The following is a 25,505-nucleotide window of genomic DNA, read 5'->3' as shown; positions in this document are numbered from 1 at the left end:
GTGGAGGTCCCGTGGTTAGGGGGGAGGTGCCGATCACAATCCTGCGGCGCTGCAAAGAAGCGGGGCTGCGGGGCAAACGGGGTTGTTTTTTTTTTAAAAAAACTAAAGTTTGCGCATGCTCCGTTGGGTGCTTGTGCGCATCCGTGGAGACTTGGGGGAAAAAAACCTTTTTACGAGGGGACATGGGCGGGCGCTGGAACTACCACCGGACACGCCATCAGACGCCCGCCCATGCCCCGCCGTTTCCGGAAACTAATACCTCGGAGGTACTAGTTTTTTATAGCGCATCTTTGGAGTGGAGCCACGGGAGCTCTACGCTTCCCAGATGTGGCGGTGAGATTGCGCCCGGAAAATCCGCCTATCTTCCGTCTCTCTAGCGTGCCTAATGCTCCGTGTGACCGCAGCCTGTGAAATACAATCCAGAGCCTCTTGTGATCCTGGGACACTGGGTCAGTATTATTTTTACTTTAACAACACAGGCTGACAGTAAAAATCTCATATACCAAACAGAAAGCAGACTACAACGGCAGTGAAGTGACGCTATTGCATCTAACCTAAAAGTGTTACGCTACTCAGGTCCTGGATTTGAATTAAGGCCAGATGGAAGTTTCTTTACATTGTCCCATATGGCAAGCAGGGCAAATAGTTCACACACATTCCCTTGCTACACATATCGAGGAACTTTCTTACAAGCCTTTTATTTTCTTGTGGCATACAAGAAACCTCCCCTCCATCAGGAAAGAGTATTTTAAGAGAGGTTTTTATGTGGCAATTCTGTGCACGCTGGCCCAAGAAATGTGTACTGTACATGCTCCAATGCATTTTATAGAAACCAAGGTACTCAGAGGCCATGTCCATCGTACCACATTACACCTAGAAATGAGTATGTTTCAGCTGTATTCACTTATGACAGTCTGCATTCGCAATTTTTGAAAGGTCTACATGCAAGGTTAATATCCTAGTTTATGCAGGTCATTGCTTTTATGCAGAAAGATAATAAAACATGGAAGACACACACTATGCACTAAGTGCACAACTGAAGGGGCAGCAGATGTGATGATCACACATTACCACCCATCTATAAAATGCAAATGGCAGGCATGTCCAGCTTCAGTCTCCCATGGAGCTATGCAGGAGAAGGGAATAGGAGTCTAAAACTTGAACTTCCACTCTTGCTTTGTTATTTGAAACTGCCCCCCTCCCTTTCGAAGTTTATAGGGAAAGGACTTTTTAACAGGACATCTTTTTTTCCTTTCAAATGCTAACATCACAGCATGGCGGGGCAGATTTCAAACAGGAGAACTGCACTGAGGTTGAAAGTGAAATTACCTCTCCCTTCCCTGCACAACCCAGAGGCTAACTGCGGCTGCACAAGACTGCAATGTGGATTTCATAGGTAGATGGAGATGCATGTTCTTCCTTGTGCCTGTGTCCACCCTTAAATACCTCCAGACACTGTTCTGGAGGATTATGTAATGAATTCACAAGGTGGTCAGACAGGTGAACTGCCTCTGCCATATATAGATTTGCTCATCTTAGATTCCAAGGTAAAGCTGATACGAGAGCAACGACACTCTGCATACTCACCCCACCCAAGCAAGAAATTTAAAAAACCCAGCTTAAGATTTTGCTGTACTTTTGGGGACCTACTTGTGGAGTAACTCTTTTTTCCCCTCCGTATGGAGTAACTCAATGCTTTTTTCCTTTCTTCAACATGAAAAGCAGGAATCTCACATCAGCTAATACCAAATAAGTTTGTCTTTTATTTTTCATGTCTAGTATTTACAACTTATAGCATCCTTGAAAACCGGGCTGTATTTCACAGCCACCTTGTACATTCTGCAGTGGCCAATCCAGCCTCCTAGACTCTCTTCTCCCAGCAATCCTGCAACCCACCTGCAAGGACTGTGACCTGCAGCTTAAGAATCGGGGCCTTAAGCCATTCTGCAAGCCTTCTGCAAAAGCAGTGAAGTAGAAATGGGCTGAAATGGCTTTAGACTCTCACACTGTTTAGTTTTAGATTCATGCAATCTTCAAATGCAAAGAGGCATAAAAATATTTTAAAATAAATACACTCGGGGACTGGGCAGTGCTTTCTTTTTGAGCAGGCAATCAGGAAGATTTCTACCTGACTCATAACATGTACTTGACACTTACCCTAACAGTGGTCAGTTTCCACTATTCCTATCAAAAGCTAAACAAAATTTAAATTTAAAATTCTCCCAACAGGGACAGAATTGAGTAGACAGAAGGAATGTCATTATGTAGCTCCTCTTGGTGCATGGTGCTGTATTGGCACTTCAGGGCTATCCATGGAGGGCTGTGATACTGCCTTACTCCTGCATAGTATGTCCAGGCATCCTTGTCATTTAAACTCAGCATCGAGCCTGCAGAGGTGATGCAGCAAAGAATGTTTAAAGACCTTCCGTTAGATGAAGCAAAATCCAGCTGTGTATCTCTCGGGCATCTATTAAGCAGGCTGATGTTCAAGAGAGAACCATTTCTCCCAAGACGCTCATCTTTCATGCCAACAAGATGACGTTACTTAGTTTGTGTAAAGAACGTATGGATCTGTTGTGCTACTGCGCGTCCAACTACCTGCTCAAGCTCCTGAAGGGTTGCGTTACAAATCTGGTGGATGTTTCCAAATTGTTCCAGGAGCAGCAAAGCTTTCGTTTTCCCAACTCCTGGAATCTGCTGAACTGTCTGGAATACAGAAGCCTCCAAGAGCCGAGGTCCTTTCTGATTAAGGAACGGGTTGCTGGCTCGGTCTTTAGCTTGCTCCTGGACCTGAAACGGAAAGCATGTGCAGGCTGAGCACCCTCTAGTGGACTTAGTGACAATCAGTTCCTACACAGGACTAAGCTTCAGCAGACAGCTAGATGAGGTGCTGGGAGACCTGTGATTCACATTCCTTGGGCTCTTTTTTTTAGATTTATTAAAACAGCTGTGTGCGGGAGGGGTTAATTCAGGGAAGCAACACACACTGTGTGTGTGAAATCTTTATCCTTCCCTTGAACTGCCATTTACTACAGACAGAGGCAAAGAGTTTCCAGTATGGGAGGGGTGGAATTTAGATTGGGAAGTTACATGTAACAGACAGGTTAAAACCCTTCCTCTACGGTGGCTAGTTTGAACCTCTTTATCTAGTGTGGCAGGTAACCTGATTCTTTTTGTTTGTTTCAAACCAAGTCCCCATGCTGAACTGGGACCCACTTCTAAGCTTGCTCTACTTTTAGGATCCATGCAGTCAGATCCATGCAGTTGGTCACAAACTAACTGTGACCAAGAAGGTCATCTCTTATTTGTCCCCCTGGGGCTCAGGGGGATGCTTCATTGAGTTAGCATTGGTAACAGCGGAGGACAGGCCCCTTTGTCTAATCCTCTTCTGAAGCCTACGCCAGTGGACTGTGAACGCCTTAAATTAATAAGGCCTTTTTGTTTTCTCCCTATTTTCTGTTTCTGCTACTGTGCTTTAGTTGCTGGCTGTAACTATTCCACCTGAGGCTGCAGGGCCTCCAAGAATCTGATGGGCAGGGCTTCATTGACTGCATAACAGCCCAGTTATACCTGCTGAAACCGCACAGAGGAAAAAGTCTGAATATGATTTCACACACTAATCATTGGCTGTGTTGAGGGGTGTACAGTAAGTAGGGCATAAGCTGACATTTGAACAAACAAACCAGTCATTGCAAGTGAAGTGGGCCGGGGAGACCACTAAAGCACAGACAAAACTTCACTCCAAAAAAACAAGATCACCAGCATCTTAAAAATATACACGTTCTTGAGCCAAACTCCAACAAAAATGGAAAAATTAAGGCATTCATAAGCTTGCCAAGTTGCCATTTCCTTTCTGGTTTGCTACCCATGTTCTTCATAATATGCATATTCTTATTCAGGTCATGTGCCCCTTTAAAGAACAGCACAAATCATGATCAGTATTCACCGGTATTCACAGTTCTCAAGAAGTACTTACTAGCTGGATAATAAGCTGTGCTGCTTCTCCCTGGTTGGCCACTGGAAGTAACGTCATTCCAAGTTCCAAAGCAACAAATTTCTGCACTGCCGGGAAATACTGATCACTTAGCTGAGTTTTCTCAACTATGACAATTCCTTGAAGACTGCTGGCCTTAAACAGTGAGGAAGAGAAGAGGAACAAAAAAAGGTTAATAGTGTTTCTTAAGGTTATGCTGAAACTTGTAAGGCAATGCCCTGATTCACAGACACTGAGATGAAAGAAAGAGTTGCCTAAAATAGCAGAGTGTCTCGGATGTGGCCTGAAATATACGAGAGTATTTGCTGGACTAGACCAAAAAGATCACAGAGGATGTTCTAACACACATAAATAGAACAAACCTGGCCTCTCAAGAAAGCATGCCAAGAAGGGAGTCTAAAGACTGAAAATAGAATAGCCTTTAAGAACAGTAAGAATATAAAGTGGTAATAATTATATAAACTTGTGATTATTAGGCACTGTCTAAACCCATTATCAATAACAACAATTTGTTGACGCGCAGGCACAGAAGCATCTGAGAATGGCAAGAATGTCCAACTTCACAGAAGTGAAATAGATTCAAGAATGGGAGTACTGGTTGAGGGCCAAAAGATATTCATATATATGAGAAAACAGACTTTGCTAAGATAAAAAGTAGCAAGAATGAACTAATATTTTGTATATATTCTAACAAGTTATTTCAAGTATAGATAACCTTATATGGTGTTTGAAGTTATAAGATAACGTATAAGACAAGAATGCGCAACTCTTCCCGCATGGTCACTACTAAGTCATCAATGATAAAAGCTACATGCAAAGTGCAGCTTTCTGATTGGTTGCTACTTGGAGAAATTAGTTCTACCTTGTTACTGATACGAGTTGTTTTATATACAGGGAGCCAGTCTAACAGATGTACTTACATTCCTAAAGCGAACAAGTCGTCGTTTGAAGCCATTTCCAGCTACCAGGTCAGCTTCAGAAATATAAAGAATGCAAGTTCTGTTTGAAAGATGGAAGTCCACAATTCCTAAGCCATCTTCTAAAATTAGCTTAACTTTCCCTTGAAAAAGTACAAGAAAAAGAGTATAACAATGGAAGAACTAATGTAGACTGTCTGACAGAATACTACATTTCTACTGTAACGTTTTCACTAAAATACTTTTCACCATATTTTGTGGACTTAAACACACTGAAAATTACATCCCATAGCCGAGTAAAGCTAATATGTTTGTACAAGATTATAAAAATGCATTAATTATACCAAGTTCCAAGACAGGGCATTACCATACTTTAAATGACCCAAATGCACTATCCATAGCTTGCTTTTATAACTGAACTGGTAGTGCACAGAAAACCAAAAGACAAGACAACCTAATTAAACAGCGAGAACCAAGCAGCTCTCTAACATGACAACAGCATCTTGTTTTACCTATTAGTGTTGAGATACATTTCTGAAAAGTTAAATTCTGCTTTGTTGTGTTTTTCTCCTTAATAGTTTATTTACAATACTTTTTATTTTTATTCTACACTTACTCCAAGAATCTCATCTTGAAGTTTTAAAATTGAATTGTAGAGCACCATTTTAGTCTGTATTTGTTAAGGTTTTAAATGTAATTTATGTTTTATTTCCGGCGTTGCCGCTTGTTTGCCGCCCTGGGCCGTACGGGTAGGGCAGGATATAAATCTCAAAATAAAATAAATAAAATAAATATACAGGGCTCTGTCTGTTTATTACCACAACTATGCTGTCAAGTAGGATAGACTGAGAAAGTTAGGCTGGCCCAGTGTCAAACAGGAAGATTTGGGATCAATGGGAAACTTAGGCCCCGGTCACACGGCAAAGTTGCCGCGGGAGAGGCACGGGAGTCCCGCAGATTTTCCGGGCGCGATCTCACCCCAACATCTGGGAAGCGCAGTGCTCCCGTGGAGAACCCGTGGCTCCCCGCCTACGAGGTACTAGTTTCCTGAAACCGTGGGCCAAGGGTGGGCATCTGATCGCGTTCCCAGTGGACTTACGTGGCATCCGGCGCCCGCCGCTGTTTGTCTCTGCAGGTTGCGCAACAGCGCCCAACAGCGCATGCGCACAAAGAGCAATTGCTAGTGCAATTGTGTGGCGCGGCTTCTGTGCCGCGCTACAGGATACCCGTCTGATCGGCATTTCCCCCAAACCACGGGACCTCGACCGGGACGTGTGCTCGGGCAGCCACGCGTTAGTTTCCTCCGGGGCAATTAGCCACGCCTCCCCCCCACGTGACCGGGGCCTCAGATCTTCTGAGGGCTGGCCCAACATCCTAATGGCTGTACTACACACACCCTTTGGCACATTTACCTTGTATTCCCTGAGCAATCTGCGATCCTTTCCATTTCTCATTGCCGATCACATGCCCCAAAGGTACATTTACGGCCCCTGCTCGGACAGGAGTGGTTTCATTTGCCATTGCTGAGTCTTCAACCCCAGCATTCTACTATGCAAGGGAAAAAAATAACACATGCATTAGTCTTGGAAACACAGGGGCATAAATAAACAAGACAATATGACAGGTAAACAGAAGCACCTCCTCTTAAACATTTCTCCCATCTGCATGGTAGCATATGTAGTCTATGCCACCACCACCCAAGTAGCAGGAAAAATAAGCTGAACTCTCAGATAGAATGCTGGGGAACATGGAAGGACTCTTTTCCCCTCCACCGGTGCACTGATTCTTTGCTTTTTATATTTACCACTGCTTGGTGGGTGTAGCACTCCTTTCCTGCTTCATAAAATGCAGACATTAAACAGGGACGGCTTATTCCAGCAAGGAGACAGAACAAGCATGCACGTGTTAAAAGCATTGCAAAAATACTACTCTTGGAGGCTGGTTCAGATACACCTATCACCATGCCACACAACATCCAACAGAAACAGCATTATTAAAATTAGGCAAATTAGACAAGCTATTAAAAGTATTACTATGTAAACAAGCTATTATGAAAAACACCGTATTAGCTAAGCAACCTATTATTAACAACCTATTATAACAAGCTATAATTTTGTTTACTGAAGCAATGACAACATTACAGATATAAATTATATACAGTCTAATTTAAAAAAACTAATAAAATTTATTTAGCACAGAAATACAGGCTCCCCGTCTTGTAAAAATGTATTCACAACATTCACAGGTAAAGGAAACAGGTGTCAGGGGAAAAATGTGTTTTTCCTTCAAAAGAGGTTGAATGGGACGATATTCCCCATCTATGGAAACCTGCCACTGCGAGTTTTTATACATTAAAAAGGTAAAGGTTTCCCTTGCTCGAAAGCCAGTCGAATCCGACTCTAGGGCTGCGGTGCTCATCTCCGTTTCAAAGCCGAAGAGCCAGCGCTGTCTGAAGACGTTTCCGTGGTCATGTGGCCGGCATGACTAAACACCGAGGCGCACGGAACGCTGTTACCTTCCCACCAAAGTGGTACCTATTTATCTACTTGCAATTTCTTGCTTTCGAACTGCAAGGTGGGCAGGAGCTGGAACTAGAGACGGGAGCTCACTCCATCATGCGGCAACCTGGGTCTCGAACTGCTGAACTATTGACCTTCCACAGCCTACAGTTCAGCGTCTTAACCACTTGAGCCACCGCAGCTCCTTTTTATACATTAAGCCTCTGTTAAAAGGACATTCTTCCCTAAGTCTGCTGGCAACCGAATTCAAGGGTCAGGGAGTCACAAAACAGACACGTGGTTTGGCTATTGTGCAACCACGCACTCCCAGAGAAAGCGCTATCCCTCCAGCTACCCCCACACCGCGGCGCCCTCAACTCTGGAGACCGGTCGCCTCCTCACTCGTTAGTTCGACCCACCAGAACCCGTAACGTTACCCAACAAAACTCTCCGAAGTTTCCCCACACAAAAAGTTTAGCGCGGTGACTGGAACGGACGCCCCCGCCAGCCAATCAGCACGAGGCGGACAGGGGAGGGGCGGGGCTTGTAAATAACGGTTACTGGTTGCTAGGGGGGAGGGTAAGATCAGTAAGCTGAGCGGCGATTGGTCAGAGCTAGGAGCCTTGGCAAATCGCTTTGTCACTTGTTCAGCGGCTCTTGCGAGGGAGGAAGCGTCTCTGTTGCCACGGTAGGGAGTTGTAGGCCCCGGCCCTGTCCCTCCTCACTGAAGTGCTCCCCGAGTCCGGGCTTATTCCCGTTCGCGGTCGCTTCCTGCGTGCCCAGCCTTTCCGATTTCATGGCGTTTCGTTTCGGGAGAGGCCGAAGAGGCCAGTTTGTGAGTATCCTCCCCCCCAGGTTAGAGGGCTGCAAGATTCCCTCGAGGAAAGAAGGAGGGAGTGTATAGCTGGTTGCCGTGGTGACCTGGCTGGCCCGTTCCTGGCTCGGCCCGAAAGCCGCCAGGAGGGGAGAGATGCAACAGGCGGGCAGCCAGCCACTTCTCACCGGGTTTCTTCCAAGAGAGCCAGGCCAGCCCTTTCTCTCCTGTCCAGGGAGGGGGGTGACCGTGCCAGCTTGTGACCAATGTTCCCTCTAAGCTATGGAGTCCTTTGAGCAAAAATTCTCCTTTGTGAACTACTAGCATTAAAGTTGTGAGCAGATGATTTGGCTACTGCATAAGTTAGTTTGCTCTGGAGCCATCCTTCCTGAGCTAAGACAAAAATGAGTGAGCTGGAGGCTAAAAAACTGTGAGCTAGCTCACACTAACTCAGCTTAGAGGGAACACTGCTTGTGACAACAGCTTATTTGTGTGTTTTTTTCTTGGGCGGAGGGGAAGATTTCGGTAAAGCACATACAAAAGGAAACAGGAGCTCAGGGGGGCGCCTTAAAAGCTAACCGAACTTTTTTTTCCAGCGTAGAGTTTGCTGAGGTAGATAGAGTCCCCCTTCCTCAGAGGCAGTTCCAGAGTGTTGCTGTTTGGGTCTGCAGTAGAAGAGCCGTGCTCTAGTCCAGTTAGCACCTAAAGAGACCAACAGGGTATTTTGGGGGTATGAGTTTCCGCGAGCATGGGATGAAGGGAGTTTTGACCCTCAAAAACTCATTCCCCCTCTCCCAGAAAATCTTGCTGGTTTCTTAAGGTGCAGCTGGACTCAAATCTATTCATAATTTAAAATGGATAGCTATCTTGTTCTGCAGAACAAAAGCAAGACTAGAGGCCAGTAACCTCTTAAAGACCAATAAGGTTTCCAGCTTTGAGCCTTGAAAGCTAATACCCTAGCTACTAGACTCAGACCTTATTAGCCATTAAGGCAAAATCATCTGTTGAAGTTCCCTTCATGCCTCTGGTGAAGTGAGCTCTGCCTAGAGATGTAAAATTTCCGGAAATTTTGAAGCTCGGAAAAAAACCCGGTTTCCCCCCGTTTTTTTTTTGGGGGGGGGGTGGTGGAAATTTTCGGAAAAATTGAAAAAAAATGCTACATTAACATTCCTTTTGTCTTTTCTAGATTGAAAGTCATTCTGTTACTTTAGGAACATAAAATATGAGTATGGACATTTTTACTTGGCATGAAATTATCACAACTAGCATATTAAAAATATAGTGTACCCAAAAATGATTACAAATAGAATACCGTCCCACATGCAAAAACAAAACAAACTTTTTTATTTTCTTCTGACAATTGCACCTCCTAAAAAAAGAAATGCATCTTGTTCTTGCATTGGAGAGTTCAGTTTGTAACCTAAGACTTGCTTGTCCTCAGTGCACAGAAAATAGATCAATCTGATACCATATATATATATTTTAGAAATAATTTGGAAAATATTTGAACACTTTGTCTTAAAATATTTTATTCATCATGTTAAAATAAAACGTTCCATAGTCAATTTTTTTTTCTTTTTTCAATTTTTCAGAAAAAAACAAAAAGGCTTCAGGAAAAAAAAGGGGGGAAACCGTTTTTTCCCAAAATTTTTCCAATTTTTTTCCGGGCCTTCACATCTCTAGCTCTGCCTCAGGAAAGGTTATGGGGGAATGAATTCTGTTAGTCTTCATATGCTTTTGGACCTGTGTTATGTTTCGGTGCTCCTGACTAATATGGTTATTGATCTGGAATCAAAGTCAGCTTAATTCTTTAAGGTGCCACAAGACATGTTCTTACCATCACCACCCGTTTGTGTTTGCAGCCGCTCCCAAATGTATAATGAGTAAATGCTGCCCTCCAAACAATTAGATTCAGGCTTTTCTTCCCTCTTGTACGCCTGCATATGCCCCTTGCGTGTGAGGTGCTTCACTTGCCACGTTGGCTACTTGGAGTGCCATTGCTGTGTTTCTAATATGTAAGGAAAATAGTTCAACCACTTTAGTTGAAGGGATGAAAATTAGCTACAGGACTGGAAATGTTTATGCACATGGAGCAAAATTTTGACGCAGTCTTAACACTAACTCATGCTGCTTCTGTCAGCCCAGTGTTGTCTTTGGGTCAGTCACATGCTCTTAGCCTAACCTACCTCAGTGGGTTATGATGAGGATGAAGGAGAAGAGAGTCATGTAAGCCTCTTTGGGTCCTCCACTGGGGGGGAAGGCAGGGTAGAAATGAAGTAAATAAAACTATTTCACTTACTCAGTAAGCAGTGACAAACATTTTTGTTTCAAGACAAAACTGAAGCATTTTGTAAACTCTTTCAAATACGCTCGTACAAAATCTGTAGAAAGTTTGATGTTTGGCTGTCAAGCACATTCATGCTTAAATATTTGGTGGTGGTGGAAGATGCTGTTGAGTCACAGCTGATTTAGGATGACCGGTAGGGTTTTCAAGGCAAGAGAGGTTCAGAGGTGTGGTTTGCTGTTGTTTCTTTTACTTCATTTACATGCTGTCATTCTCCTCAGTGAGGACCCAAAGTGGCTCACTTCACGCACCTCTATTTATCCTCACAATAATCCTGTGAGGTAGGTTTGTTTGAGAAGGTGTGACTGACCCAAGGTTGCAGTTTTACAGTGTGTATTGTGCAACTAAGATCGTTGTCCCTGTATAAATGGCCTAAAAATATTTCATTTAAAATCCCTTTAACAAAGGAATGCTGAATAAAATCACACCTTTTAAAGTCCATTAAAGTCAGTGTCCTTGGAGGGGTGCTTGGGATCAATCACTGCCCCACCTATTGAAATTGGCCCTTGCCATTTAATCCACCCAAGCTGTAAATGATTAGAATTTAAACTGGGTAGCCCTAAGTGGCAGCAAGGCTTTCAGAAGGTTACGTAGTTACTTTGAAGAATATTAAATGTGTCCAATGCCCTGTATCTAAATATTCAGAGTCCTAAGTACCCAGTCATGCTAGCCCAAAGAAGCTTTGGGATTTGTTTTCTTTTTCTCGTAGCAGTTCCTTAAACTGTATGGCAAACTCCTTTCTAAAGTAGATTTTAATATGACTTGTAGTGCTTTGTTTGCTCTTGTTAGGTATTTGTGTGTACTTTTTTGGATCCTATCTGTATGTTCAACATAAAATTCCGGTGAAACTATTTATTACTCTTATATCTTACCTTTGTTCCCTCATTAAATTCAATAGGGTATACATAGGGTTTCTGGACTTGCTTACCTTCAGTAGGATGGCTGCATCATGTAACCTCAAGCTACAGCCTGGTCTGACATTCCAAATAAGTGGGACTTGCATCACAGTGTTCAGTCACCACTCTAAAATGTGGAGCTGTCTGTGATTTGTTCTACATAGCTTAGTGGTTATTCTCAGATATGGAGCATCTACACAGCTGAAATAATCTAGTCCCCCTCATACACAGATACCCATATCCAAAGGCCTATGAAACTAGTGCTATGAGCCCATGGAATCTTTAGGATAATTTTCCTTGACAGTTTTTACTGTTAAAAAAGTACAAAATTCTACTGGGGAAGTGTCTTTGTCTGAGCCCAAGGAGCTCTTTGGGTCTTAACCCTAAACATTTAGTTTTAATGCTTATGAATTATTTTTCTGGTCCTGTGCATCCATTAGCTTCCATAGAGATGCCTTGTTCTTGAACACAAGATTTTTAAAAATAAAAATGGGTGGCTGTCAACTCTAGATAAGTTATAATAATAAATAAATAGCCTCTAAAGCCCTGTTGATGAAATAGGGTTATATTTAGGTTATTTTCTAAAAGTTAATAGTTCCCATAAATGTTAAAGGACACACAGTGAAGTTTTAAAAGGTTTTTAATGGTTTAATCCAAGCACTTTCTACTTTTGGTACTTATGTTTACTACATGAATAACTCTTGTTGCTCAGTGTCACGAATCGTAATGCTGTACCATCAGTTGCAGCAGTAGCAGTACAGCTGATGGATTGCTGGTGTAATGCAGTACCGTGTTTCCCCGAAAATAAGACACTGTCTTATATTTATTTTTTCTCAAGAAGACACACTAGGACTTATACCACAAATGCATAGAAATCCTGCTAGGGCTTATTTTTGGGGTAGGTCTTATTTTCGGGGAAACAGGGTAGTTGGGTGTCACTGTTGATGACAGTGCCATTGTGAGCAGAGTTAAATCCCTCTAACCAAGGGTGTACCTCTTTTTGGTATTGCACTGTAAGGGTCTCTTGAGTTGAACTGTAATAGCATTGTAACTGATATTAGCAATAGTGATGTCATACCAGTTGGTCCTGCTGCATTCATTAATTTGCATGTAAATGTTCTCCCCATTTGTGTTATTTTCTTAGTCCTTGTGCATGCTCAGTTTTGTGTTTTGCATTTGTTCAGTCATTGCCAACTAACTTTATTTTAAATTGTCTAGAAACATATAGCTCATGGCCTGATCCCTGCAGCTACCATAGCTCCTAAACCTGCTGTTCCCCGCACCCCTCCCCCTCGTAGTCCAAACCCTTCTCCAGAAAGGCCAAGGTAGGTTTTAATGTTCTTCATCTCTAAGTTAACCATTCATTCATTGGAATTAAAGTAATCAGTTCATAGAACTGAACATTCAGAATTATAATGTACTCTCTTCCTTTCTTCCTTTCTTCCTTTCTTGAGCTGGTTGACTAGTACTCTGCGCTGATGCAATGCTCTCATAAGTGGTTAAGAATAATTCCTTAGTTATCATACAGTGTAATCCTAAACTGAGTTACACCCTTCTAGGCCCATATACCTCAAATGAAGTAACTCTGTTTAGGATTGTGCAGTTAAAGACAAAAGTAACATTTCTGTTGTTTTGCGTATATACTATGCAGATCAAAAACAAGGGTTGCAAGGTTTGGCTCTGCTAAAATGGGGTCAGCCTGATGTAAGTGCTTTAACCATTCCTATTATATAAAAGAACAGCTACCTAAAATAAAACTAACCAACAGTGTTCACAAGATACTATGTAGGAAGATTAAAATATTGTAATATTTCTGATAAAGATGAATAGTGAAATGTCTGGATTGCTTGTGTAAGGTTAATTTAATTTAGGCTAGGCAACAGACAACTGATTTATTTGATACATTATGATAGCCACTCTTTGGTTTTTAAAGTCATCACTATTATTTCTGTTTTTTCAGTATGTTACTTTCTGATTCATCTCACTGCATTGACCTTTGAAAAACCTGCTCACAGCACAGCAGTGTCTTTTAGGATCAGTTTATATGACCAAGAAAATTGAATAGTAAAGCTTTTACTGGACCAAACCATTTCAAGCTGCATTTGAATATGAGAGGTTGCATTTGAATGATCCTAAATGGGAGGAAAAAAATCCACCTCCCTTTGCAAGGAATACTAGTATGGCAGAGAGAAGCATTCAATGTAGCATTTTTAAAATGTAGCATATAGGTACAGCTGTTAAAGCTTGATTGCCATGACCCAAACATCCGCACATGCAAAATTTGCCCATATTTTCTATGATAGAGAAATATGACTTATGTGCATTCTCATTCTTTATTATGCATGCTGAACGTTTCTTTCTCTTTGTAGTGGATAGACTTGCATGCGTGAAATGTGGTGTGCACATTGGAGTCACTGGACTGAGGCCTGACCCCACAGTTCAGAAGCCCACAATTGCCCAAAACTGAAAGATCAAGCGTTTCCCAGGGCTCTTTCTGCTCCAGAGTAGATAAGACGAAAGCTCCGCTGTGCATGTCGACCATCTATTTAGGATCATGGCATGCAACATTCATTTCAGGGCTTCTTTCATTTCTTACCTGGTTTCAGGATACAGCTTTACATTTGGAAGTCCCAATATGGAAAGGTTCTGTTACAAAAAATAAAAGTACTGAGCCATGGTTTCAGTTTTTGATTTTACTTCTGATGTTTATTTCTTCTAGATCAGCTCTAGCTGCAGCTATTCTTGTGACGACACTAGCAGGGCGAACTGTTGCCCTCCCACAACCTCGCCAGCGATCACTTTCAGAAAGCGATGCCTCCTATTTGCAAAATCAAGAAAGTTATATTGAGCCGTATGCCACAGTTACTGAGCTCCGAATGGGGTAGGATATACTGCGCATTTTGCCATATTCTGTCAATAGTTTAGGGAGCAATTCTAAGCAGATCTACTCAGAATCTTACTGTCCTCTGTTCAGTGGAGCTGACTTCCCAGGAAAGAGGATTACTGTGTCAAGAAACTCTTTCTTCCTCCAGTAATGAAGTCCAAAACATTTTTTGCTTGTTGTGTGGAAGCAGACAGTCCCAACTCCTCACTGGAACGTTATCTTTCCCCATATTTTCCCTTGACTGCTGAAATAATAATAGGTTGGATCCATGCAATGAGGTTGGCTTCACCTTTAATGGAAGGTGTACTCCCGCCTCCAGGAAGGTATCTTTTTTTTAATTCACAAAAGAACATGTTGAGCTCTAACCCATTTTTAAGTGCTGCAAAAATCTATTGCTACATAGTTGCTACCAGCAAGTCCAGATTGTTGTGTTCAGATATTTCTATGTCATAAAGAATCCTATTTTATAGTTCTGGCCTGACCGAAGACTGAATGCAACCTGAGATAAAACCTTAGGATGAGGCTTGCATTTGTGCAACATCACACAATATGATTTTATGCAGATTTTGTGGTACTGTTACACAAGCTTTGCAGATAAATGGCAGTCTCTATGGGGCTGTGGTGTACGTTTTTTAGCTAGTAATCACATTTATTAATCATAGATTTAAAATTGTGGATTTAAAAATTTGATTGTGATTGGATCTCTTCTTGTGAAATGCTACTCAGTGTTGATGGCATAATTGTGAATTATAAGTTTCCACTGTTTAAATAATGCCTGTAATATGGCTTTTAAAAGACATCTTTATTAAATGCTGACAGTATTTCTCCTGTACTGAGACACATTTTGTTTTAATGTTAGAACAAGGCAGTCAGTAGTTGAGATTACGTGTAGTTAGGTGAAAGTCCTATTTTCCAGGTTTTGACACTTTCTGCATGGCTAAATGTTATGCTTTGGAGAAACGAGATCAGGATGGTTATGCCTTAACATGTTTTCTGCTTGCAGTCCAAACTGGAAGAGTTACAGTGACGAAAAAAGTGCTGTGCAGTCTGTGGATGTTTCTGGCAGTTTATGTGAAGATGAAGACATGGATACGTTTGCCTCAGACACAGAAAAGGAAACAGATCCTAATAATGAGGCTATAAATCAAGAAGAAAGTGTTGGTAGTGAGGCTGTCTATGCTGTTCCACACAAAATTAAAAAGGTACGTTTTCAGGTGTTACATATCTGTCAGCTAATTGAAAAACATATGATAAGAATCATACATTCTTGTAATTGCATTTGCAAAAGTTCATTATTGTCAGATACTTTAGTGGCTTTCCTCAACACCTTATGTGATTCCAGTCTCTCTCCTTTAACTATGAGGGCACAGCAAAACCCCAGTCATAGAAATAGCATAGAATCCTAATTTCCTATTTTGCTATTAAAGCTAGAAAATTTTATCTCTTCATACTAGTGATGAGTGAATTCCCTATGTCTTAAACTGTAATTGAGTTACCAGTTATGAGCACCATTTGCAAAACCTCATTTTAATCAGTAGTTCTACATTGGCTTGCTTTTGTTTGTGCATGAGTGTTTTCATGCTGTTGTTCAGGAATGGTACTATGGGGGAAAGGCAACACATTGCCTTGGCAGCCACACAGCACTCCCTTTCCTTCTGTCTCCACTGACACATGATTGACTGCTTGCTAATTCATATTTCCTCACTTGGATCCCATTGTGGATGAGGAGGCAGCAGTGGTGGCGTTACCTGCCCGAGAGGTGGCAGCCACCAACGGAGAGGAGTCATGTCTTGCTGTAGCTATTCCGCTGCTCATTCCTCTTAATGGTCCTCCCAGATGGAGGAGCAGGCAGATCCCAGAGAATGGGAGCATGAAAGGTTCAGGGGCAGCTTCATCAAGGCCTTAAAGGTGAGATTGATATGATGCCTGGGGGCTTACATAATTCTCAGTACTATCTTGCTTTGTAAATGACAGTCACCGAAGTCAGTTGTAAATGACATTCACATTTACAAAAACCTCAAGTAAATTTCAATATTCAGGACAGTCTCCTTGAGATCAAACAAAGGGCTTAAAGCCGTGATACTCAGTAGTTTTGGAGCCACATGTGGTTCTTTGAAATGCTGCCTGTGGCTCTTCAGAGCGCTCTTCCCCAATATGGTACCTGCCCTGTTTTCCAGGAAAGTGGGTCAGGACTTGTGGTTGGCAGGTGGCTCCCTCCCTTGATACAGCCACTGCTAGAGGAAAAGGTAAGCTGCAAGCCTCCCTGAGATGCAGCCCTAATGCCAGGGATGGAAGCAAATGTGGCTCTTTTGTTTGATGATAAGTGCAAATGTGGCTTTCCATGGGATGAGTACCACCACTAGTTTAAAGTAGTCAGCTTCGGAACATGGGCCAATACTGTCTTCTGGGCTCATCTGGCCGTCTGATGAATACCGACTGAGCTTGCACAAAAGGGGCGTATAAGCTTGAGATACATCAGGGTATTAATGGCTTAATGGAACAAAGTTTGAGTCCAGTGGCAACCTTTATGATCAACAAAGTTTAATTCTGGGTAGAGATGTAAAATTTCCAGAAATTTTGAAGCTCGGAAAAAAACTTGGGTTTTTTCCAGTTTTTTTCGGGGGGAAACGGAAATTTTCGGAAAAATTGAAAAAAATGCTACATTAGCATTTTTTTGTCTTTTCCAGATTGAAAGTCATTCTGTTACTTTAGGAATATAAAATATGACTATGGACATTTTGACTTGGTATGAAATTATCACAACTAGCATATTAAAAATATAGTGTATCCAAACAATTATTACGAACAGAATACCCACGCACATGAACAAACAAAACTGAATCCTTTTTATTTTCTTCTGACAATAGCACATCCTAAAGGAAGAAATGCATCTTGTTCTTGCATTGGAGAGTTCAGTTTTGTAACCTAGGACTTGCTTGTCCTCAGTGCATAGAAATTAGATCAATCTGATACCATATATATATATTTTAGAAATGATTTGGAAAATATTTGAACATCTTGTCTTAAAATATTTTATTTATCATGTTAAAATAAAACGTTCTGTAATCAATTTCTTTTCTTTTCTTTTTTCAATTTTTCGGAAAAAAACAAAAAAGGCTTCAGGAAAAAAACTGAAAACGGTTTCTCCCCGAATTTTCCCGGTTTTTTTCTGGGCCTTCACATCTCTAATTCTGGGTATAAGCTTTCGTGTGCTTATACCCAGAATTAAACTTTGTTGGTCTTAAAGGTGCCACTGGACTCAAACTTTGTTCTATTGCTTCAGAACAACTCAGCTACCAACCTGAATCTGTCTAAATGGCTAATGGAGTAATAATTGCAGGGCAGGGGGGAATCAACGTGAAAAAGAAGCACTGCGAATCCATGTTACAAGCCACTTATTTTTGAACTTTGCAGCATCAACGCTTGGGAGCAACTTGTTACCAATTAAAATTTGTTATGTTTGGGACCATTATATAGTGCTATTTTTGTAGCTTTTTCAGTATTAAAAACACATAAACCATCTTAAAATAAAATACGTAGATTTATACTGAGATAGAAGACAGTTTTTAACTTTTAATTGTTATAAATATATGTTAGCTGACTGGAAATATCAGCTGGATTTTAATGAGTGAGGTTACTGGAATCTAGACAGATGTTAGATCAGCAGTTAAGTTTATCAGGTTAGCCATCCCAAAGCCATATGATGGTCAGAGAATTTGATGAATATGTTTTCTTTAAGCTGTACCTAACATAAGAACATAAGAGACGCCAATGTTGTATCAGGCCAAAGACCCATCCAGTCCAACACTCTGTCACACAGTGGCCAAAAATATCAGGTGCCATCAGGAGGTCCACCAGTGGGGCCAGGACATTAGAAGCCCTCCCACTGTTGACCCCCCCCCCCCAAGCACCAAGAAGACAGAGCATCACTTGCCCCAGAGCCCCTATCTATACCTTGTGGCTAATAGCCACTGATGGACCTCTGCTTCATATGCTTATCTAATTCCATTTTGAAGCCGTCCATGCTTGTAGCCACCACCACTTCCTGTGGCAGTGAATTCCATGTGTTAATCACTCTTTGAGTGAAGAAGTACTTCCTTTTATCTGTTCTAACCCAACCGCTCAGCAATTTCATTGAGTGCCCACGAGTTCTTGTATTATGAGAAAGGGAGAAAAGTACCTCTTTCTCTACCTGCTCTTTCCCATGCATAATCTTATAAACCTCAATCATGTCACCACTCAGTCGTCGTTTCTCCAAGCTAAAGAGCCCTAAGCGCTTTAACCTTTCCTCATAGGGAAAGTGTTCCAACCCTTTTATCGTTCGAGTTGCCCTTTTCTGAACTTTTTCCAAAGCTATAATATCCTTTTTAAGGTGTGGTGACCAGAACTGCACACAGTATTCCAAATGAGGTTGCACCATTGATTTATATAGGGGCATTATGATATTGGCTGATTTGTTTTTAATACCCTTCCTAATAATCCCCAGCATAGCATTGGCCTTTTTTATTGCAGTCACACACTGTCTCGACATGTTCAGTGAGTTATCTACTACAACTCCAAGATGTCTCTCTTGATCAGTCCCTGCCAGTTCAGACCCCATCAATGTGTATTTATATTGAGGATTTTTGGCTCCAGTGTGCATCACCTTGCACTTGGCAACATTGAACCCCATTTGCCATGTTGACGCCCACTTGCCCATCCTTGACAGATCCCTTTGGAGTGCCTCACAATCCTCACTGGTTTTCACCACCCTGAACAACTTCGTATCATCCGCAAATTTAGCCACTTCACTGCTTACTCCCAACTCCAAATCATTAATGAACAAGTTAAAAAGCAGTGGCCCAAGTACTGATCCCTGCGGTACCCCACTGCTTACCACCCTCCACTGAGAAAATTGTCCATTTATACTCTCTGTTTTCTATTAATTAGCCAGTTTTTGATCCATAAAAGGACTCACCTTGTAGACATACTTAGTACCATCTTTCTGCCTCTGGAATCTGATGTATCATGGAGACAGGAGTGAACTTAAGTTCTAAGAGAATGGAAAGTAAAAGCAGGCAAAGTACTCAAAACTGTCCTTTGCCTGTTGTATGTTTGGGCAAAGCAAGCATTTGGCATGATTCTAAATTGTGCCTTTGTAGCAAACTTTTGTGTAAAACCAAGAGCTGCTCCTCCAGGAGATGGTTTCACAACTGGAATGATTAGGCAGAGTTTATGAGTCAGCTGGGCATCACAATGGCAATCCAAAACCCATGAAGTTATTAATTCTGTGGCCAGAGTGGCCAAAATACCTGCTTGGTACTTCTTGATTGACTCAGTTGTAAAAGCTGTTTTTGAAACTAGGCTGGCAGTATCATTATAATGAGAACTGTGATGCCGCAGTGGTGAGTCCAACCAGACAGTATGATTCATAAACCAATGTACAAGCAAGAGTCTTTATCTCTAGTTCTTATAAATTCCCCCTCCCAGTTCCTCAGATTATATTGCTTACATCTGAGAGAGCAAACAGCTTTAAAGTCCCATCATGCACCAAATGAAATTAAAAATTCAGTAGACAGAAAGGCATTGGAGGGAAAAGCAAAAGGGACGGGAAAAGAAATAAAATACAGTGTCTGTGTAAAGTTGTTTTAAGAGAGGCAAAGGAAGGCAGCAAGCTCAAATCCTTTGCTGTGTGTGAGTCCCAGTGAAATAAATAACCCTTTGAAATAAGTTCCATATCTCAAGCTTCAGGATGATGTAGACTCTGAGGAAAGTGGGATTCTGCCCTCCTGGGGTGGTGGTGTTTCAGAGTACAGGTTGATTTTTTTTTGTTTATTTTTATTTATCAGCACCTTTATGCAGATATTATTGACCAGTCAAGTAGAATACAAACAATATTTTAAGTGAATGACACTGGAAGGTGCCTTATACTGGGTCAGACTGTTGCTCTATCAAGACCAATGTTGTCTATAGTTTCCTCTAAGCTATGCTAGGGCTGGTGCACAAAATTTTAACAGCCAGCTCAAAACATTTCTGCTTCAGCCCATTGGAAACACTGGAGGACAGGGGTACCTCCTTCTGGAACCTATAGAATTGGACACCTTGGTCCAATCCTTTTGAAACTTGGAGAAATTTTTGAGGAGAGGCACCAGTAGCTATGCTGCAAATTTGGTACTTCTACCTCAAAAAACAGCTTCCCCCCAAGCCCCAGATATCCCTACATAGATTCTCCATTATAGTCAATGGGACCCTTTGACTATAATGATCCCCATGGTCCCCATAGGTTACAATGAAGCTGGGAAAAAAGTTGTTGTTTTTTTTGCATACCCCTATTATGCTTTTCAGTGTAATTTATAAGCTGTTTCGAGTCACAGGAAAAAGTGAGAAATTTGAATAAATAAGAAGTTTGGGTAGGTTGATAACATTTAAGCAACTTCCTGTTTTTTAGGTTAGGCAGGGTTCTGACAGTGATTGTTCCTGAAGAAGTGAGTAATGACTCATGAAAGCTCATACTCTGCCACATATTTTGTTAGTCTTTAAGGTGCTACCGGACTTTTGCTTTTTCTACTGTTCCTCCTCTGTTATACTTGACCTGTAATGCTGGTTGTCATATTTCGCTAAAAAAACAAAGTAGACTTCAAGAATCCCACCACCACCACCACGCTGCCCAGTGCTGATATCTTTTCTAAGGCTTAGCACAGGGTGACTGTCTGAGGCTAGGTCTACTAATATAGTAGACTGGGGCAGGTAGACATGTTCTCCAGAGGCTGGGTCTACAAATATAGTGGAAAGTGGTGGGTAGACCTGTTCTTCAGAGGCCAGGTCTACTATATAGTGGAAACAGATGGGTAGACCTGTTCTCTGGAGGACAGGTCTACCAATATAGTGGAAAGGGGCGGGTAGACGTGTTCTCTGGAGGACAGGTCTACAAGTATAGTGGAAAGGGGTGGGTAAGATTTGACTTGATTCTGTTTTCTCTTATAATGTTTCAGTTATTCTTAAAATATAGTTTAAATATAATTTAAAAGAATGTATTCTGATATTTTTATAAGGTTATGGAAGTAATTTTCTAAAAAACTAATTTACGCAAAAGTCAAATGTAGCCACACTCCCATCCCTGGTAGTTCTGTGGTACAAAAGCTAGTATCCAGCTTCTATCCTTGTCTTGCCCTATCATAACTTAAAAATAGAAGCTATTTAATTAAATTAATTAATTTAGAAAAGTAGTATGCCATTCCTCCAGACCTGCTCAAGGCAAAGCAAACACCGGTAAAAGTGTTTTTAAAAAATTGTATAAATAAGAATAAATAAAAACAAAATAAATGAAAACATTCCAGTAAAAGTAAACGAAGGCATAAAAGCACATACAATAGAGCACTCAGAAAGGATGTTGATAAAACCATTCTCAGGCTTGAAGCTGACCAGCTAAAAAAGATAAAAAAGAGAAATGTTTTGGCCTGGCACCTAAAGGAGAGAAATATAGGTGCCAGGCAAGCCTCAAAGGGGAGAACATTCCACAAGTGAGGTGCCACCAGTGAAAATGCCCTGTCTATGGTTGCCATTTGCCTGACCTCTGCAAGGTATGCTAGAGCACACTGTCTTGTTTATGGCAGTTTATAAGTGGCGCTACTGATGAAACTCTCAGCAGTGCAAGATATACTTCTTATCCTGTACAAGGAATACTCTAGGCCAGTAGTTCTCAAACATTTTGAAGTGGGACCCACTGCTAAACTTACTATAATTTGTAGGATCCACTGGCAGAGTAACTCTACACTTCTTCCCCCCTCCCCAATATAACATTCTAGAATCTTATATCAGCTATTATATTAAATGCAAGACTAGCCCCCCCTCCCCAATTGGGAGGTAAATTTGCACACAAGTTACAGTTACGTCCAATAATAAAAATCCCAGCTGTCTTAGCTTCACTGCTATAGGCAAAGCATTGCTCAGGTTAGCTCTTTCAGACAACTTGGTTATACAGTGAAAAAGATAGGCAATGAGGGAGCTGGCGTATGTAGAGGTGGGAGAGAGCTCCATCATGGAAATGTAGTAGGTTAAAGAAAAGAAGGTGGAGGACTGGAAGGTGGACTATACAGTGATGGTGAGGGAGAATAGGCTTAATGGGCAGGGATGATGGGGAGTGAGCTGGACTGGAAGTGAGAGAAGCAGCAGGTAAAAGGATCAGGTAGTAGATGATATGAAGGACCTGAGACTCTAGAGAGCTGTGGCTAGTAAGTGTAGATGATACTGCGCCCCACATCTCAGTTTAATATGTCTTTAGTTAGTTATTAAGTAGCACATGTTCATAAGCATGCAGGCTGTTGTTAAGGTGGAATGCAGCTTTCAAGATCATACTGTAATATTTTTAATTAGGGAAATCTCCCAGTATCTTCAAGTACTGAAGTGGAGGAAGATGAACCCCATGATTCTCGGCTTGTTCATCCGAATATTATTGTGGAAGGTAAAGTTGCTTTTTGCTTTAGGAGGATATGTTGTGCAGTGACACCTGATTTTTTTGCATTATTCTGTTTCCTGTGTTTCCCGGTCCCCTTGAACTTGGTTATGGGGGTACAGCTTGGGTTTTATTATGGGATATAGAATGGTTTCCTAAAGAGGCACGCATTCATTCCAGCATTGCAATGTATGTTATCTCTTCCATGGTCCTCTTGAAAACAGGTGTGGGCGTCAAGCTGAAGTTTGAACTTGATGCATAGAATGGTTTCTTTAACACATAGAATGGTTTCTTTAACCAGTTACATAAACTTCATTCCAGTATTTCAGTCTCCAGGGCTCACAGAATATTATGTTGCATCTTTTCTGCAACCCCACCCCCCCAAAAAAAAAACAACCCCACAAACCTGATGGATGGACCACAATAGAAATATGCATTAGCTTTCATAATGCGCATACCAGAAGTTCAGTAGAATTATCACATTACTGACAAAATGCTAAATGGGCAATTTGAACAGACGTTTCACTTTATTTATACAAACACTAATGTAATAGAATAGGATCCGAACCCTCTTCTAGCTGAGTTGGAAGGATTTTTTAAATTTGATCTGCAGCACCCCCCCCGATGCTTATTTAAATAGTTTTATTCTGGCTGTCCTCAGATACATTGTTTTTTGTTGCTGTTGTTTTACAGAAATTGAATCTTCTGTAGAGCATTGTAAGGTAAGTGTCACAATGGAAAGTACTGGTTTGCATTATATGTTTTTAGAGTGTGCATTTAAGGACTGTTATAAGGTACAGATGCTAAGTAACTCTTTAGTAGATTTTGACTTTAGTTTCTCAGGAAACCTTTAACAATATTTGATAGTTTTTAGTGCATTTAATGGACAGAGTGCTTTGCAATCCATATTGTCTTCAGTCTCACAAGAAGCGTTGTCTTTGTGCTTGGTTGCTTTTTCTCTCAGCTCACTTCCCATGCCAGAGCTGGGCTAGGAGAAAAATGCTGAAAGCCGCTGATCACAGTGAAATAAAGTATAGAAAGAGGTGCAGAGTTTAGTTCTCCTCACTTGCGTGATTTGCTTTTGTTTTAAAAATATATCCCATCCACTCTGCTTCAGATGGGATTGGGTGTATAGATACATGCATGTACCGTGACGAGTTCAGTTTATACTGTAGGAGAATTATGAGACCGAAAGCTACAGAAAATCTCAAAAATAGGATTTGAAATGCTCAGTAAATGATATATTTTTTCTGGAGAGGCTAAAGAAATAAGTTTGGAAAAAGAAGGGAATTAACCAATTAGATCATTGTATTTCTGTTTCCATGCTAGGTTGAAAAAGCTGAAGAACCATTGATTGAAAAGCCTCCTCCTAGTCCAGGTGCTTAATTGTTGGTTTTGTTTGGAATTGTTGTAAATTTGTCATATTTGATCTTACATATTTTGTATGTTTATTTATTTGCGTTATTTATAGTCCACCTTTCTCACAGAGACTCAAGGCGGATTACACATAATGAGCCAGGACAATCACAAAATGGTTCTGTTACCAGTGCATTGGGATATTAGAAGTCTGGAACTAGGGGTGTGCATTCGGTATATACCAACCCAAATAAATATCCGAATAACACCTTATCGGTATTATTCAAGTATTTTCTAAGACAAATCAGATTCACTAATCTGATTCAGCTACCGAATAGGGAGTCCTGAATAAAAGCCAAAATTATTCAGCTTTTATTCAGGCACTGCTTGGAGAAGCCGAGTCGCACCAGGGAATGGGAGGCTGGGGAGTGTGTTGCATGGGCGGGGTGACCCAGGAAGATGGTCCCAGTTGGAGGAAACACACAGCATCAATTGGCTGGAACTATAGGCAGTCAGATTGGCCCTTGCAGACTTCCAACGGCATCTGCAGGACCACCATATATCGGTATGCACAGACAACATGTCAACGAAGGCCCACCAGGAGCAACAGGTGAAGGCCACTGTTCCTGGAAGCAAAACAACTCATGAGATGGGTGAAACAGAATCTGGCCAGTTTAAGAGCAGCCTACCTGAAAGGCCAAACCAATCTGGAAGCAGACTGCCTAAGCAGGAAGGATCTGGACCGAGGGGAATGAAGCCTAAACAAAGAAATATTCATACAGATCACCCAGAAATTCAGTATTCCAGTCACAGACCTACTAGTGTCATCGAACAACTGTAAGGTGCACAGATTCCTATCAAGGTATCAGGAACCAAAAGCGGAGGGGGAGGATGCACTGTCCAACCTGTGGCCGTGAGGTCTGCTCTACGCCTTCCCACCCATGCCCCTCATAGGCAGGATGTTTAACAGGATCAGGAGGAAATGGTCATATTTGTGGCCCCCTGCTGGCCAAGATGACTGTGGTTCTCTGCTTTGGTGCAGATGTTGAGTGCATCATCCTGGAGTCTTTTAGCAAGGCCAGATCTCCTACACCAGGGTCCAGTACTCCACCCAGATCCAGCTTGGCTGCAACTGACGGCTTGGAAATTGAGAGGACAGACCTAGAGGCGCAAGGCTTCTTGAGTGAAGTGGTGGACATCGTGCTTTCATCAAGGAGACCAGCCATGAGACGCATATATAACCACACGTGGATAACTTTCAAGAAGTGAGCAAATACCAGAAAGAGAGCCCCACAAAAGTCTTCCTACAAAGATGCTGTGGAATTCCTGTATGATGGCTGGAGGCAAAGCCTCAAGCCCAACACATGAAGA

At 41.6% G+C, this 25,505-nt stretch overlaps 2 protein-coding genes across 3 annotated transcripts in view; one reads left to right on the top strand and one right to left on the bottom strand.

Moving 5' to 3' along the window:
* Positions 1-1,985: 1,985 nt before the first annotated feature.
* On the bottom strand, positions 1,986-6,432 carry FAAP24 (Fanconi anemia core complex associated protein 24). Of its 2 annotated transcripts, XM_015408739.1 has the most exons (4): positions 6,324-6,432; positions 4,915-5,054; positions 3,977-4,129; positions 1,986-2,790 (listed from the first exon to the last, which is right to left on the bottom strand). In XM_015408739.1, exons 1-4 carry the CDS (start codon positions 6,430-6,432, stop codon positions 2,542-2,544), a joined length of 651 nt encoding a protein of 216 aa, XP_015264225.1. In that variant the 3' UTR covers positions 1,986-2,541. The 2 variants fall into 2 exon arrangements, with proteins under 2 accessions (XP_015264225.1, XP_015264227.1); XM_015408741.1 differs by lacking the exon at positions 6,324-6,432 and having other exon boundaries at positions 3,977-4,124; positions 4,915-5,023.
* Positions 6,433-8,116: 1,684 nt separating this feature from the next.
* The window catches only part of CEP89 (centrosomal protein 89kDa), a 54,391-nt gene continuing 37,002 nt past the window's right edge, over positions 8,117-25,505 (top strand). The window contains exons 1-7 of the mRNA XM_015408734.1: positions 8,117-8,244; positions 12,682-12,788; positions 14,183-14,344; positions 15,351-15,549; positions 22,700-22,787; positions 23,472-23,500; positions 24,108-24,156. Of these exons, the coding sequence (XP_015264220.1) occupies positions 8,206-8,244; positions 12,682-12,788; positions 14,183-14,344; positions 15,351-15,549; positions 22,700-22,787; positions 23,472-23,500; positions 24,108-24,156 (673 nt within the window). The 5' untranslated portion in view covers positions 8,117-8,205. The remainder of the gene's footprint in view (positions 8,245-12,681; positions 12,789-14,182; positions 14,345-15,350; positions 15,550-22,699; positions 22,788-23,471; positions 23,501-24,107; positions 24,157-25,505) is intronic.

This window comes from Gekko japonicus, unplaced genomic scaffold (assembly GCF_001447785.1).
Source record: "Gekko japonicus isolate JY-2015 unplaced genomic scaffold, Gekko_japonicus_V1.1 scaffold2513, whole genome shotgun sequence".
NCBI lineage: Eukaryota > Metazoa > Chordata > Lepidosauria > Squamata > Gekkonidae > Gekko > Gekko japonicus.
Note: the sequence above shows the minus strand (reverse complement) of the source record. Positions and strands in the feature narration are given on the sequence as shown.